The 11,084-nt window shown below is 58.8% G+C and overlaps 2 protein-coding genes and 1 long non-coding RNA gene across 3 annotated transcripts in view; 1 reads left to right on the plus strand and 2 right to left on the minus strand.

Annotated features, from left to right (window-relative positions):
- The window catches only part of DNAAF5 (dynein axonemal assembly factor 5), a 34,323-nt gene extending 34,119 nt beyond the window's left edge, over positions 1-204 (minus strand). Inside the window, exon 1 of the mRNA XM_040266840.1 lies at positions 185-204. Within this exon, the coding sequence (XP_040122774.1) occupies positions 185-204 (20 nt within the window). The remainder of the gene's footprint in view (positions 1-184) is intronic.
- Positions 205-227: 23 nt separating this feature from the next.
- LOC120856474 overlaps positions 228-11,084 on the minus strand; it is a 15,962-nt gene continuing 5,105 nt past the window's right edge. The window contains exons 2-4 of the long non-coding RNA XR_005719442.1: positions 6,537-6,541; positions 456-458; positions 228-337 (exon numbers count right to left, since the gene is read on the minus strand). This is a non-coding gene — a long non-coding RNA (uncharacterized LOC120856474). The remainder of the gene's footprint in view (positions 338-455; positions 459-6,536; positions 6,542-11,084) is intronic.
- PRKAR1B (protein kinase cAMP-dependent type I regulatory subunit beta) overlaps positions 10,463-11,084 on the plus strand; it is a 58,007-nt gene continuing 57,385 nt past the window's right edge. Inside the window, exon 1 of the mRNA XM_040231804.1 lies at positions 10,463-10,849. Coding sequence (XP_040087738.1) covers positions 10,478-10,849 — 372 coding nt within the window. The 5' untranslated portion in view covers positions 10,463-10,477. The remainder of the gene's footprint in view (positions 10,850-11,084) is intronic.

Consider the following 11,084-nt stretch of genomic DNA (forward strand, 5'->3'; position numbering starts at 1 on the left):
CAGTATTTAACTTCTCATGGGGGCCCCTGTGGACACAGAGCCTTAACCCAGAGGAATGGATTTATTTCTTCCCTTTGAAACAACCCGCTGAAGCACATTTTAAAGTAATACGTGCCTTTTAAAGAAAATTTGGAAAGTTCAGAAGTGGAAAGAAGAAGTAGAAATCACCTGCAGTCCCTCCCACCCGCCCCTGCCCCCGCTCATTATGCTTTTGGAACACAGCTGGAGTCAAGTCGTGGGTGCAGCTCTGTGTCGTGCGTTTCTTACACGTCCCCGTAGTCCTCACTGAAAATGATTGTGCCGTGTGGAGAAGATTCACCAAAGTTTTCTCAACATCCTGTTTCCAGTTTTTTTTTTGGAAAGAAATGCCGTACGAACATGTTCATAGATATATATTTTTTTCTTTGTGCATGTAGCATTGTTTAGAGGTGGAATTACTGAAATTCCGGGTGGACTTCCTGGGTTACAGAGATCTTGCTGGTGTTGGTGGTCAGGGTCCCTCCGAAGGGAGCGTCAGTTCAAGACCCACCAGCAGATGGCGTGGTTGTGGCCACCCACCCTAGCCAGCTTTCGCTGTGCCTGCCTGCGTGAGCACGCGTGCGAGCAAAGTTGCTCAGTCGTGCCCGACTCTTTTTGGCGCCATAGACTCTGGCCTGCCAGGCTTCTCTGTCCCAGGGGTTCTCCAGGCAGGGACACTGGGGTGGGCTGCCGTGCCCTCTGCGTGGCTCTAGCTGATTCAGTGTGAAAAGCTGGCTTCCAGGTGATAGCTGAGCACGGTCCTGTGGCTTTCATCTGCTCTCCTTTGGTCCCTTCCGAGATCGCTGTGTAGGAGAGAGAGCCGGTGCCCAGCCGGTGCCCAGAGGACAGGACGGGGCCGTGCCCGTCTTCCTGCACGTGTGAGGGGGCAGAGTCAGGCGCTGACAGTGCGTCCTGACTTGACTTGTTCACGACGACCCCCGCCAGGTGACGCGTCCCATGGGATGTGAGCTCTCAGCAGGACGGACGCAGGCAGCCTGCTTGGAAGCCAGAGGCCTCAGAGTGAGACCTGAGCAGAGGGTTCCGGCGGGGGCGGGGGGGCACCCTCTTGCCCCCAGGGGACATCTGCGGTGGCCGGAGACGCTTGAGGTCATTCCACCTGGCGGGAGAGGGGCTGTTTCTGTCCCCTGGGGGGAGTGGACGTGGAGTGAGAGGCTCGGGGGGCCTTCCCGGTCCTGCTGGGGGATGGGGGTAGGGTGAGGAGTGAGGCCTGGCCCGTGACTCCTAGGACTGGCCCGAGTCCCGAGTGAAGGGGTGCCTCTCGCCAAGAAGGGGGCGTTGGGGAGAGGCAGGGTTGGCCATAAAAACAAGAGAAGTGCCTTGGAGGGTCTGAGTCATCAAAGAGACTGTGGGTTTGGAGCCTGCGGGGGAGAGGCTGGGGCGGGCACAGAAGTTTAGGAGGATTAATTGATGGTTCTCGCGTGGAGGGGCAGTTTCCTGCCTGCCTTTGACAGGTGAGGACTGAGCTTTGGAGAACGTGGGTGACCTGAAGGCCAGGGTTCCAGGCTTCAGGCTGACAGGGTGGAGTCTCAAATCGCCTGCGAGCTCTTATAAGCGGGGAGAGTCCCTGAGATTTGCACTGGACGCTCACATGGACCTGAGATCCCCAAACGCGAAGCACCCTAGGTGTCCTCAAAGCCATGAGCATCTCACCTCCCTGCTGCACCTGTGGATGAGGGTGACGAGGGGCAGGAGGGGCCTGGTCCCGGGCCCCTCTCCGCAGGAGGCCGGGAGCCTGGGAGGAACACGTTTCTCCCCTTGTGTGGGGAGGAGGAAGCAAATGTCCACGGCCTTGATAAGCACGGAGGCGGCGGGTGTCCACACGGGTGGGCAGGGACGGCCTGGCTGCTGGGGTGCTGCCCTGACCAAGGTGCAGTGCGCTGTGTCCATGCCTCAGTGAGGCAGCTGGTGAGGAGGCAGACTTGTTCTCGGGTGGAATCTTGAGGAGGCAGAATGGTCCCTGCTGCTGCTGCTGCTAAGTCGCTTCAGTCGTGCCCGACTCTGTGCGACCCCATAGACGGCAGCCCACCAGGCTCCTCCGCCCATGGGATTCTCCAGGCAAGAGCGCTGGAGCGGGTGGCCATCGCCTTCTCCGAGAATAGTCCATATCCCAAGGCAAAGCACATCCTCGGAGCCGCTCCGGGATTCGGTGGGTTTAAATGGAGCAGGAGAGATTGTGGAGTCACGCCGGTGTGCCAACCCAACGTTTCCCCAGGACTTTCCTTGCTTGCAGGACGCACGTACTCACAGCTGCGGGTGACTGTGTACGTGTGCACTTTTTGTTTGATTTTTCTTTTCTCCCCGAACCTATCATTCGTTTATCTGCGGCTGTGCCGAGCCTGTTTTGTGCGCAGGCTCCCCGTGGGGGCGGCGGGCAGGCTGCCCTCTGGCACGGTGCTCAGGGTTCGGGGCCCCCGCGGCGCGTGGACTCTCCGGGTCAGGGGTTGAGCCCACGGCGCCCGCGCCGGCAGGAGGCTCCCTCCCCACTGGCCACCGCGGAAGCCCCTGGTGGTTTTCTTCCCAGCAGCGTTTTTTATTGTGGTAAAACGCGCCCGACGTGGAGTCCACCGCTCTGGCCCTTCTCCCGAGCATCTGGGCGGCATCCGGTGGCTCCCGTGTCCGCGTTGGCGGCGTTCCGGCGGCTTCTCTGGGTCCAGTCTTCCATCCTGCGGGCGTGTCCTTGTTCTACTTTCTTTCCAACATCTCCTGTTTGATGGGTTTCAGTTTGTTGTTGTTTTCCTCCAGAAAGCACCTTTATGCCGAGGAAATGATTTCAGAGAAATAAGCAGGTTTGTAGCAGGCTCATCAGGGAGGCTTGGGGCTGCCCATCTGCTCCCGGAGGGCCGGGTCAGCCTGTGGGCCGAGCCCTTGCTGACGCTGCTCTGCACTGCCTTGAGGCCCCGGACACCTGTCCAGCCACTCCGGATCCTGGGGCAGTGGTGGCTTCCCTCTGGTCCGCTGGTCAAATGCCCGCTGACCCAGGCTCGCTCTGTGCCTTTGATGAGACGAGCAGTCACACTGGGTTTCCCTTGTGAGGGGCGGTCACTGCTTCGGGAGAGCTGGCGGTGGCTTCTATGGAACTGAATCCTGTCTGGGCGCAGAAGGCCGTTCCTGAGACGAGGGCCCTGGTCTGCGCTGGGCATCCGAGGTGTCTGGTGACTCTCTGGGGAGGGTCACCCTATGTTTGCTGGTGGCCAGCACTGCCTGTGCCAGACAGACGTGTCTGTCCGCTGGCCTAGCGTTGACCTCCTCTTGGAGGGGCCGTCTACCCCCTGGCACATCGATGCTCTGGGCCCTCCCTTGCAGGGGACCACCGGGGAAGCCAGGGTGGGGGGCACGTCCACGTGCAGCCTGGGGGCCGACAGGGGGCCGCATCTGGTTGGGGGCGGCCGGGGCATTGGTGGGGAGCACGCTGTCCGTTCTGCAGAGTCGAGGGGAGGCTGTGCCTGCATGGGGACCGGAGGCATGCTGGGAATCTTTGTGCCTCCCCGCGATGTTCGATGTGAACCTGTGACGAGTTGGTGATGGACAGGGAGGCCGGGAGTGCTGCGGTTCATGGGGGCGCAAAGAGTCGGACACAACTGAGCGACTGAACTGAACTGTGACAGCTTAAAAAAAAGGCAAAGTCTCTGAAATTAAAAAGAAAAAGAAAGTAGGGCCCTTGTATCTTTGGTCCTAATGATTTCTCCTCTGCTCTGCTGAGACGTCTGCTTAGCTGTGTGGAGGGGCTCGGGGTGGGTGGGGCTGAGAAGATGGAGTAAAGAGGGTGTGGAGACCAGTTAGAGGTGGAGGAGAGGGCTGGGCCGGGTCCCCAGGCTTCTGGTGGGCGTGGAAGGGTCCTGGGCCCTGTTAGCACCAGACAGCTGGCCCCAAGGTCTGGAGGAAGGCGGTGGAGGCAGCGGGCTTTGGGGGAGGCTGAGGCTGCGGTGCAGGTGTGTCTGGGTGGCCTGTGCCCGGGCTGAGGTGGGCCTCGGAGCGCCAGCGGGCCAAGGGGGTGGCCAGCAGCCCTGCTCCATCGCTCCTGGCAGCGCCCTCGGCTCACCTGCAGGCTCCCTCGTGGTGCACGCTCTGCGGGCTTAGGTAAACCCGTGGAGTGTCTCCGTCGTCACAGCGCTGACTCGCCACAGCCCTAGAGACCCCGGTGCCGCACCTTCCACCGGGCCTTCCCCCAGCCCTGCGGCCTGGTCCTGTCCCGGCCTCCACAGTTTCCAGAAGGTCACGAAGGTCACAGCGCCTAGTCTTTTCAGACCGGCTTCCTTCCCTTAGTGATTCGCACCGAAGTGTTCTCTGCGTCTTCTCGTGACTTAATAGCCCATTTCTCTTTATTATCTAATAATATTCTATTGTCGGGATGGACCCCGTTTATTCATCACCGGCTGAATGACTGGCTGTTTCCAAGTTTTAGCAACTGCGACGAAAGCTGCTATAAACGTCTGTGTGTGGGATTTTATGTGATGTAGGTTCATGTCGCTTGATAAACACCAGGAGTGCAGTTGCTGTGTTGCGTGGAGACAGACACCAGAGTGTCTTCCAGAGCGGCTGCCCCGTTGGCATCCAGGCATTTTGCTGCCATGGGTGAGGGTTCCTGTTGCCCTGTCTCCTTGCCAGCATTTGGTGGTGTCAGCGTCCTGGACTCCGGTCATCCCCGCAGGCCTGCAGCGGTGGCTCTTGTGTTTGAGAAGAAACGTGAGGAGAAGCAGCTTTCCTACGCTTGGTTGCCATCTGCAGACCTTCCTTACGATGGGTCTGTTCAGATCTTTGGCCTGCTTTCCATTGGGGTTTGTTTTCTTACTACCAAGTTTTAAGAGCTTCCTAGGTGGCGCTAGTGGTAAAGAATTAGCCGGCCAATGCCAGGGACGTGAGAGATTCTGGTCTGATCCCTGGGTCGGGAAGATCCCCTGGGGGACGAAATGTCAACCCACTCCAGAGAATCCCACGGACAGAGGAGCCTGGCGGGCTGCACTCCACGGGGTCGCAAAGAGTCGGACACGACTGAAGCAACTTAGCACGCACGCACAGAGCTTTTGGTACGTTTTCGTACGGACCCTGTCTTACCTATGTCTGCTTTGCAGATATTTTCTCCTAGTCCATGGCCTGTCTTTTCATTCTCTTGATTATACACGATTTTTTTCCTTTGGCCTCGCCATGTGCCCTGCAGGATCTTAGTCCCCTGACCAGGGCCAGAACCCAGGCTCTGGTGTGGAAGCACGGAGTCCCAGCCGCTGCGCCGCCGTGGGACTCCCTGACTGTGCATAATTCTGAGCCCTGCTTGTCGGCGTTTGAAACCGGACTTCACACAGTTGCTAAATCTGTTCGTGTGGCTCAGTGGTGCAGTGTGTTCTGTCCTGGAGGTGTTTCTGACTCGATTTGCACCATCTCTCATTGTTGGTTCAAGTGGAACATCTTGAAGCCCTGCAAGGACCTTCTGGCAGATTCCTTGGTGACGCCTCTCACTGTCTCCTTAGGATGTGTTTTAAGAAATAGAATTATGAAGCTCAGACGTACCCACTGATAATAAAGCTCGGACGTACCCACTGATAATAAAGCCACTTCTCCCAAAAGGTTTCACTCACTCATTCAGTCATTCTGCCAGTTTTTATCGAACAGCTCTACGCGCCGGGCACTGTCCCAGGTGCTGAGGACGTGCTGGTGAGCCCCCGGGAAGCCCCCTGGGAAGCAGTGGTTCCATGTGGGTGTGTGCGGCGGAGGGCAGTGACTCGGGGGCACGGGACCTGCCCCACGTAGTCACTGAGCTCGGTTTCCTCTTCCGGTCTCCATCTCGAGATCACGATCGGGTTACATCAGAGACCCTAGAAGCAGGTACGTGAGTCAGAGCTTCAGAATTCGAGAGTGAAGTACCCAGCGTGACTTGTTATCTCTAGGGACCCCCAGGACGAGTTTGTCTTTTTCTCACTCAGAAACCAAAATTTTTGCTGTAATCCAGTCAAGTTACAAATTATTAATAAAAAGCCAGAAAAAAGGAGCCAGAAGCCCCTGCGTATGTTTGGAAATCAGTAATGAGCTTTTGTCTGTTCATCAGTAAAAGAAGATTGTCGTGGTAAAAATGTTATGAAATATTTAGGATGAGTGACAGTAACGGCATTGCATATCAAAGCATGTGGAGTAGCAAGATTGGTACTCAGAGGGAAATGGACAGCCTCGTTAAAAAAACAAGATAAATAAGAAACAAGATGAGAAATTAATGAGCTGTGTGTGAGTTTCCTCGGGTGCCAGAGCAAATTGACAGGAAATTGGGCAGCTTAGAGCAGGTATTTATCACTCAGTTGTGGAACCCAGAAACCCCAAATCAAGGCTTTGGCAGTTACTTCTGGGGGCTCTGATGGGGGGTCTGCCCTGGGCTCCCCCAATTTCCGGGGGCTGCCCTTGACTGGCAGACCCATCACCAGACGGTCCCGTGTTTGTCCCTGTGTGTCTGTGTCCAGACCTCCTCCTAAAAGGACGTGTGTCGCTGGATTAGGGCCACTCCGATGCAGGATGACCTCATCTTAACTTGATTGTTTCTGCGCAGAGTTATTTCCAAATTAAGCCACACTCTGAAGTTCTTGATGGACATGAATTTTTGAGGGGCCCTTTCCAACCCACTGCCAGCTGGCACCTGAGAAGCCAGGAGGAGAGAAAGACAGCAAGATAGAGACACGAGGAAACAACAAGGGTAAACGCAGAAGCTGATCCAGCAGAAGTCAGAGAAATGGCGGCAGACGGTAAAGTCAGAGTCTGACTCTGAAGAGACGGGCAAAGTCAGCGTCCCAGGGGCTGCCACGTTGTGAGACGCACACACTGTGCTTTGCTACATGCGCGGGAGGAGGGGGTTGAGGAGGAGGAGGGTGGTGACGGGGTGGGCTCAGGTCTGCCCAAGCCCCCTGGTTCAGCTCTGCGCATCTGGGTGGACTCAGAAGGCACCTCTCCCAGGAAGCCCTCCTTGACTCCTTGCTGAGGATGGTCCAAGGCCCGGCTGCTGCTGGCACAGCCCCTGTGCGTGGCTCTTTAGTGGTGCTCACCCGCCATCTTGCTGAGCCCTCTCAGTGTCTGTCCTTTTCGAGCTCTGACAGTACCCTCCTTCATGGCAGAACCATGCCCTTTTCCCTTGCTGCATTTTGTGTGTGAAGCCTCGTATACAGAAGGTGCCCAATAAATGGTCGAAGCCCCATGTTTCTCTTCTTGCCCTGCGACTGAGTGACCCTGGGACTCTCCTGCAAGGGAGGGGGTGGGTGGTGTGCCCGCCCAGTGAGTGGGGGGTGGGGGAGGGGTTCTGCTGTCCCAGGGTCCCAGGCGCGCGGGTGTTGGGGGGTCAGCTCAGTTATGCAGCGTCTCCCTAGACCCCCTGTCATTGTCTCCCCTCAGGCTGGAAGCCTGCACTTCACCCTCTCATGTGGGAAAAACGCGGTCAGAAGATGAGCTGCCCACGCTGTGGCCCAGGGAGCTCCTGGCCCCAGGGGCAGGACACACGGTCCCTGGAGCTGTGTCTACATTAGGGGCAGATTCCGCAGCTTTCTGGGAAGGCCGTTCCCACACTCTGGTTATGAAGATGCCTCTGGCCTGGATTGCGTGTCCTGACCCTGAGTCCTCCACCATCCTGCAGCCCAGACAGCTCAGCCCAGAAATGGGAGACAGGAAGGGGAGCTCCGAGAGCCGGAGGGTTTCCTGGAATCTCCCGGGTAGAGGGGGTGTCGTCCAGGAATAATAGTCTTGCATGGCAGAGCCCTGGGGGATCGTGGCCCCCAGGAACACCCCCGGGTCCTCTTAACCCCCCAAAGCGGCTCCATGCTTGGAAACACCAGTATCCTGCTTCAGTTGACTCTTTGCTGCCAAAGATGGAAAATCACCTCTGTGCCCAGCCAGAGCTGCTCACAGGTCGGGACCTCAGCTTCCTGGAAGAAAAGCGGCTTCTGGTGGCTTCCCTGGGGCGCCCCGGGTCCTCGCCATGACCGTTGTCCTGAGTCAGCCTCTGTCCACAGTGTTGTGGGCCACTCCCAAGACCAGGTCGCTCCATTATCTCAGAGTCAGTGTGTCCCAAACCCATTCAGGTGCCAGATTGAAGCCAAGCCGAAACACAGAACGTGGCAAAGGGGCCTGGGGATCGCGCTGCTGCTGGGAGCGAGGAACAGGGCGCCTGGTGGAGATGCTTAGAGGTTCTTCACTGAGCTAAGCGTGACGCCCCGGGGTGTCCCCAGGAACGGCACACAGTGCTGAGACACACGCCCACACACTCAACATCCACGGTGGTCGAGGAGTGGACTCAGCCTGTGTTGACCAGCCATGAATGGGCCGTTGAGATGTGATAGGATGAAGTCTGACTCAGCCACGGAAAGGAGGGGCGAGCTGGCACCTCAGCAACACACGTGCCTCGGAGACCATCGGAGAGGGAGGGGCCGGGCACGCACAGGGGGACTGTTCCTGTGAAACGTTGAGAAGGGGCGTGTCCACGGACACGGAAGGACACGCACTGTGGGACAGCTCCTGTGAGACGCCCAGGAGGGGCGCGTCCATGGGCTGGTGGGTGCCGGGTCTGGGTGGAGGGTGCAGGGACTGCCGGGTGTTTGGTGGTGATGAGATGCCTGGCTCTAGGTGCTAGTGATGTTTGTGTAACGTTACGAGTGCACTGAAGGCCACGGAACTGCACGCTTGAAGATGATGGGCTGTTAATTTTATGTTGTGTGAGTTTCACTTCAGTGAAAGAAAAGGCCCCTCATTTGCTCAGTCATTTCTCCGGCCCCTTGCTTCTGCGGGAAGCCTGGGGTCATTTCCTCCCGACCTGCTCCCACCTCTCTGCCCCAGGTCACCACCGCCACGGAGCCTGGTCACTTCTGCATGGCCCGACTCCGTGGGCCTCCCGCGGTGGCCGGGGGCCTCTGCCAGCTCCTCTCTTCTGGATGCTGGCAGAGCCTGGCGTCACTGCAGGTGGTCTACACTGCGGTGTGGGGGCCTTTCCACGGTGTCGCTTCAGTATCCCACCTACTCCCATCTGCCTGTACTACTGTTTTTTCTTTTCGGTCACGTGGCTTGTGGGATCTTAGTCCCCCAAACCAGGGGTCAAACCCGGGCCCTCAGCAGTGGGAGCGTGGGGTCCTAACCACTGGACCCCAGGGGATTCCCTTGTTCTTGTCTTTAATAATTTCTAAGAGCAAAGGCCCAGAGTGTCTCACTTGAGATGCAGCTGACATTTCTAGTCAAAATTCATGGTTTATAGGAACAGTCGGTGACGTTTGTGGTGGTTTCTGTAAAGGTGGGGCAGTCTTACCGACAGTTCTTTTAATTCATCTTGGGCTGCACCATGTCGTGGCTGCTGTGAGTGGGCTCTCCCTAGTTGGGGTGCTGGGGGCTGCTCTCCAGCTGCGGCTTCTCACTGCAGAGCGTGGGCCCGGTAGCTGCGGGTCCCCAAGGCACGTGGGATTGTCCCGGACCAGGGATTGAACCCACGTCTCCTGCGTTGGTGAGTGGGTTCTTCACCACTGGACCACCAGGGAAGCCCTTACCGACAATCTTAATGTTGAGTAGAGTTAATGAAAATGACGTTTCCCTGGTGGCTCCGTGGTAAAGAATCTGCCTGCCAATGCAGGAAACTTGGATTTGATCCCTAGGTTGGAAAGATCCCCTGGAGAAGGAAATGGCAACCCACTCCAGTTTTCTTGCCTGGGAAATCCCATGGACAGAGGAGCCTGGCGGGCTGCAGCCTGGGCGGGCTTCGAGAGAGTCCCACGTGACTTAGTGACTAGACACCAGTAGCACATTTCTAGTGTGTTGGCAGTCATCTCTCACCCAGTAAACTGCAAATGGTGGTACATAACCCGACTCCTGGCACCAGGGAGATACTGATGCCGGTCTCAGGGAGGATGGGATGACTGTCGTCATGGTAACAGAAGGGCGGCAAGGCCTGACCTTGGAAGGCAGTTCTGGAGCCGTCGGTGGTGGCAGGTGTGTCCAGGGCTGCCCTTCGGAGAACCCCTCTCCCAAGAGGCACTGGGCTGCTGCTCAGCCTTGCAGACGCTGGGTTTTGGGTGAACACCGTGAACAAAGCATCTGTCCCGCTCAGGCTGTCCCTCTGGGTCTCTGTAGATGCCAAGCTTGTACGGAGTCAGCGTGCTGCTCAGCCTGTGCTGCTGTGACTGCCCCGGACCGTGTGCCGGGAAGCCCCGTCTCCAGCTGGGGACCAGCTGGTCACCAGGTTGCTCTGGGGCTGCGGGGCTGTGGGGTCGGCCACGGGAGGCCTCCACGTCCTTTTGCACATTTTGGATTTGGTGTCCTCTGTGTGTAAACCTAGTTCTCCCTGTTATGCACCCAACTCCCATCTCCTGCGCCTCAGGGAGCAGAGCGCGGGCACTGCTGCCCTCAGTGAAGCCTGGGGCCTGGGGGCGCCCGATGTGCTTGCTGGGGGCTTGGGTTGACTCGAATTTGGTTCCAGGACACGTTGCTCAAAGTGTGAATGAGCAGAGAGCCTCCCGGAGCCAGGGTGCTATGGCCGGCAGAGCTGTGGGCTGGGAGTCGGGGCGGAGGCGGGGGCCGGGACAGGAGCCCGGCCAGGGTGCGCTGGGTCCCCTGCCTTCCCGTGACCCCACGGCCTCCTGGACGACTCTGGGGTTCTGCGAGGACGGCCTCTCCGCTCACCCCTCCCCGTTGCCCCCAGGAAGAAAACAGACAGATCCTGGCTCAGCAGAAGCCAGCCTCGCAGGCGGACTTGCAGGATGAGGATGTGTCTCCGTTGCCGCCCAATCCCGTGGTGAAGGCCCGGCACCGGCGCGGGGGCGTGAGCGCCGAGGTGTACACGGAGGAGGACGCGGTGTCCTACGTGCGGAAGGTGGGCCTGGCCCAGCTCGCACCCTGCTCCGCCCCGCCCCCGCCCACGCCCCGCCCACGCCCCCGCCCACGCCCCGCTCCCGCCCTCGTTCCGCCCCGCCCGCCCCGCGCCCCGCCCCCGCCCTCGTTCCGCCCCGCCCCCGCCGCGCCCCAACCACACCCGGCCCTCGCCCCGCCCCGCCCCCGCCCCCGCCCTCGTTCCGCCCCGCCCACTCCCGGTTCGCGCCCCGCCCACA

Source organism: Oryx dammah, unplaced genomic scaffold (assembly GCF_014754425.2).
Source record: "Oryx dammah isolate SB20612 unplaced genomic scaffold, SCBI_Odam_1.1 HiC_scaffold_2, whole genome shotgun sequence".
NCBI classification, from domain to species: domain Eukaryota; kingdom Metazoa; phylum Chordata; class Mammalia; order Artiodactyla; family Bovidae; genus Oryx; species Oryx dammah.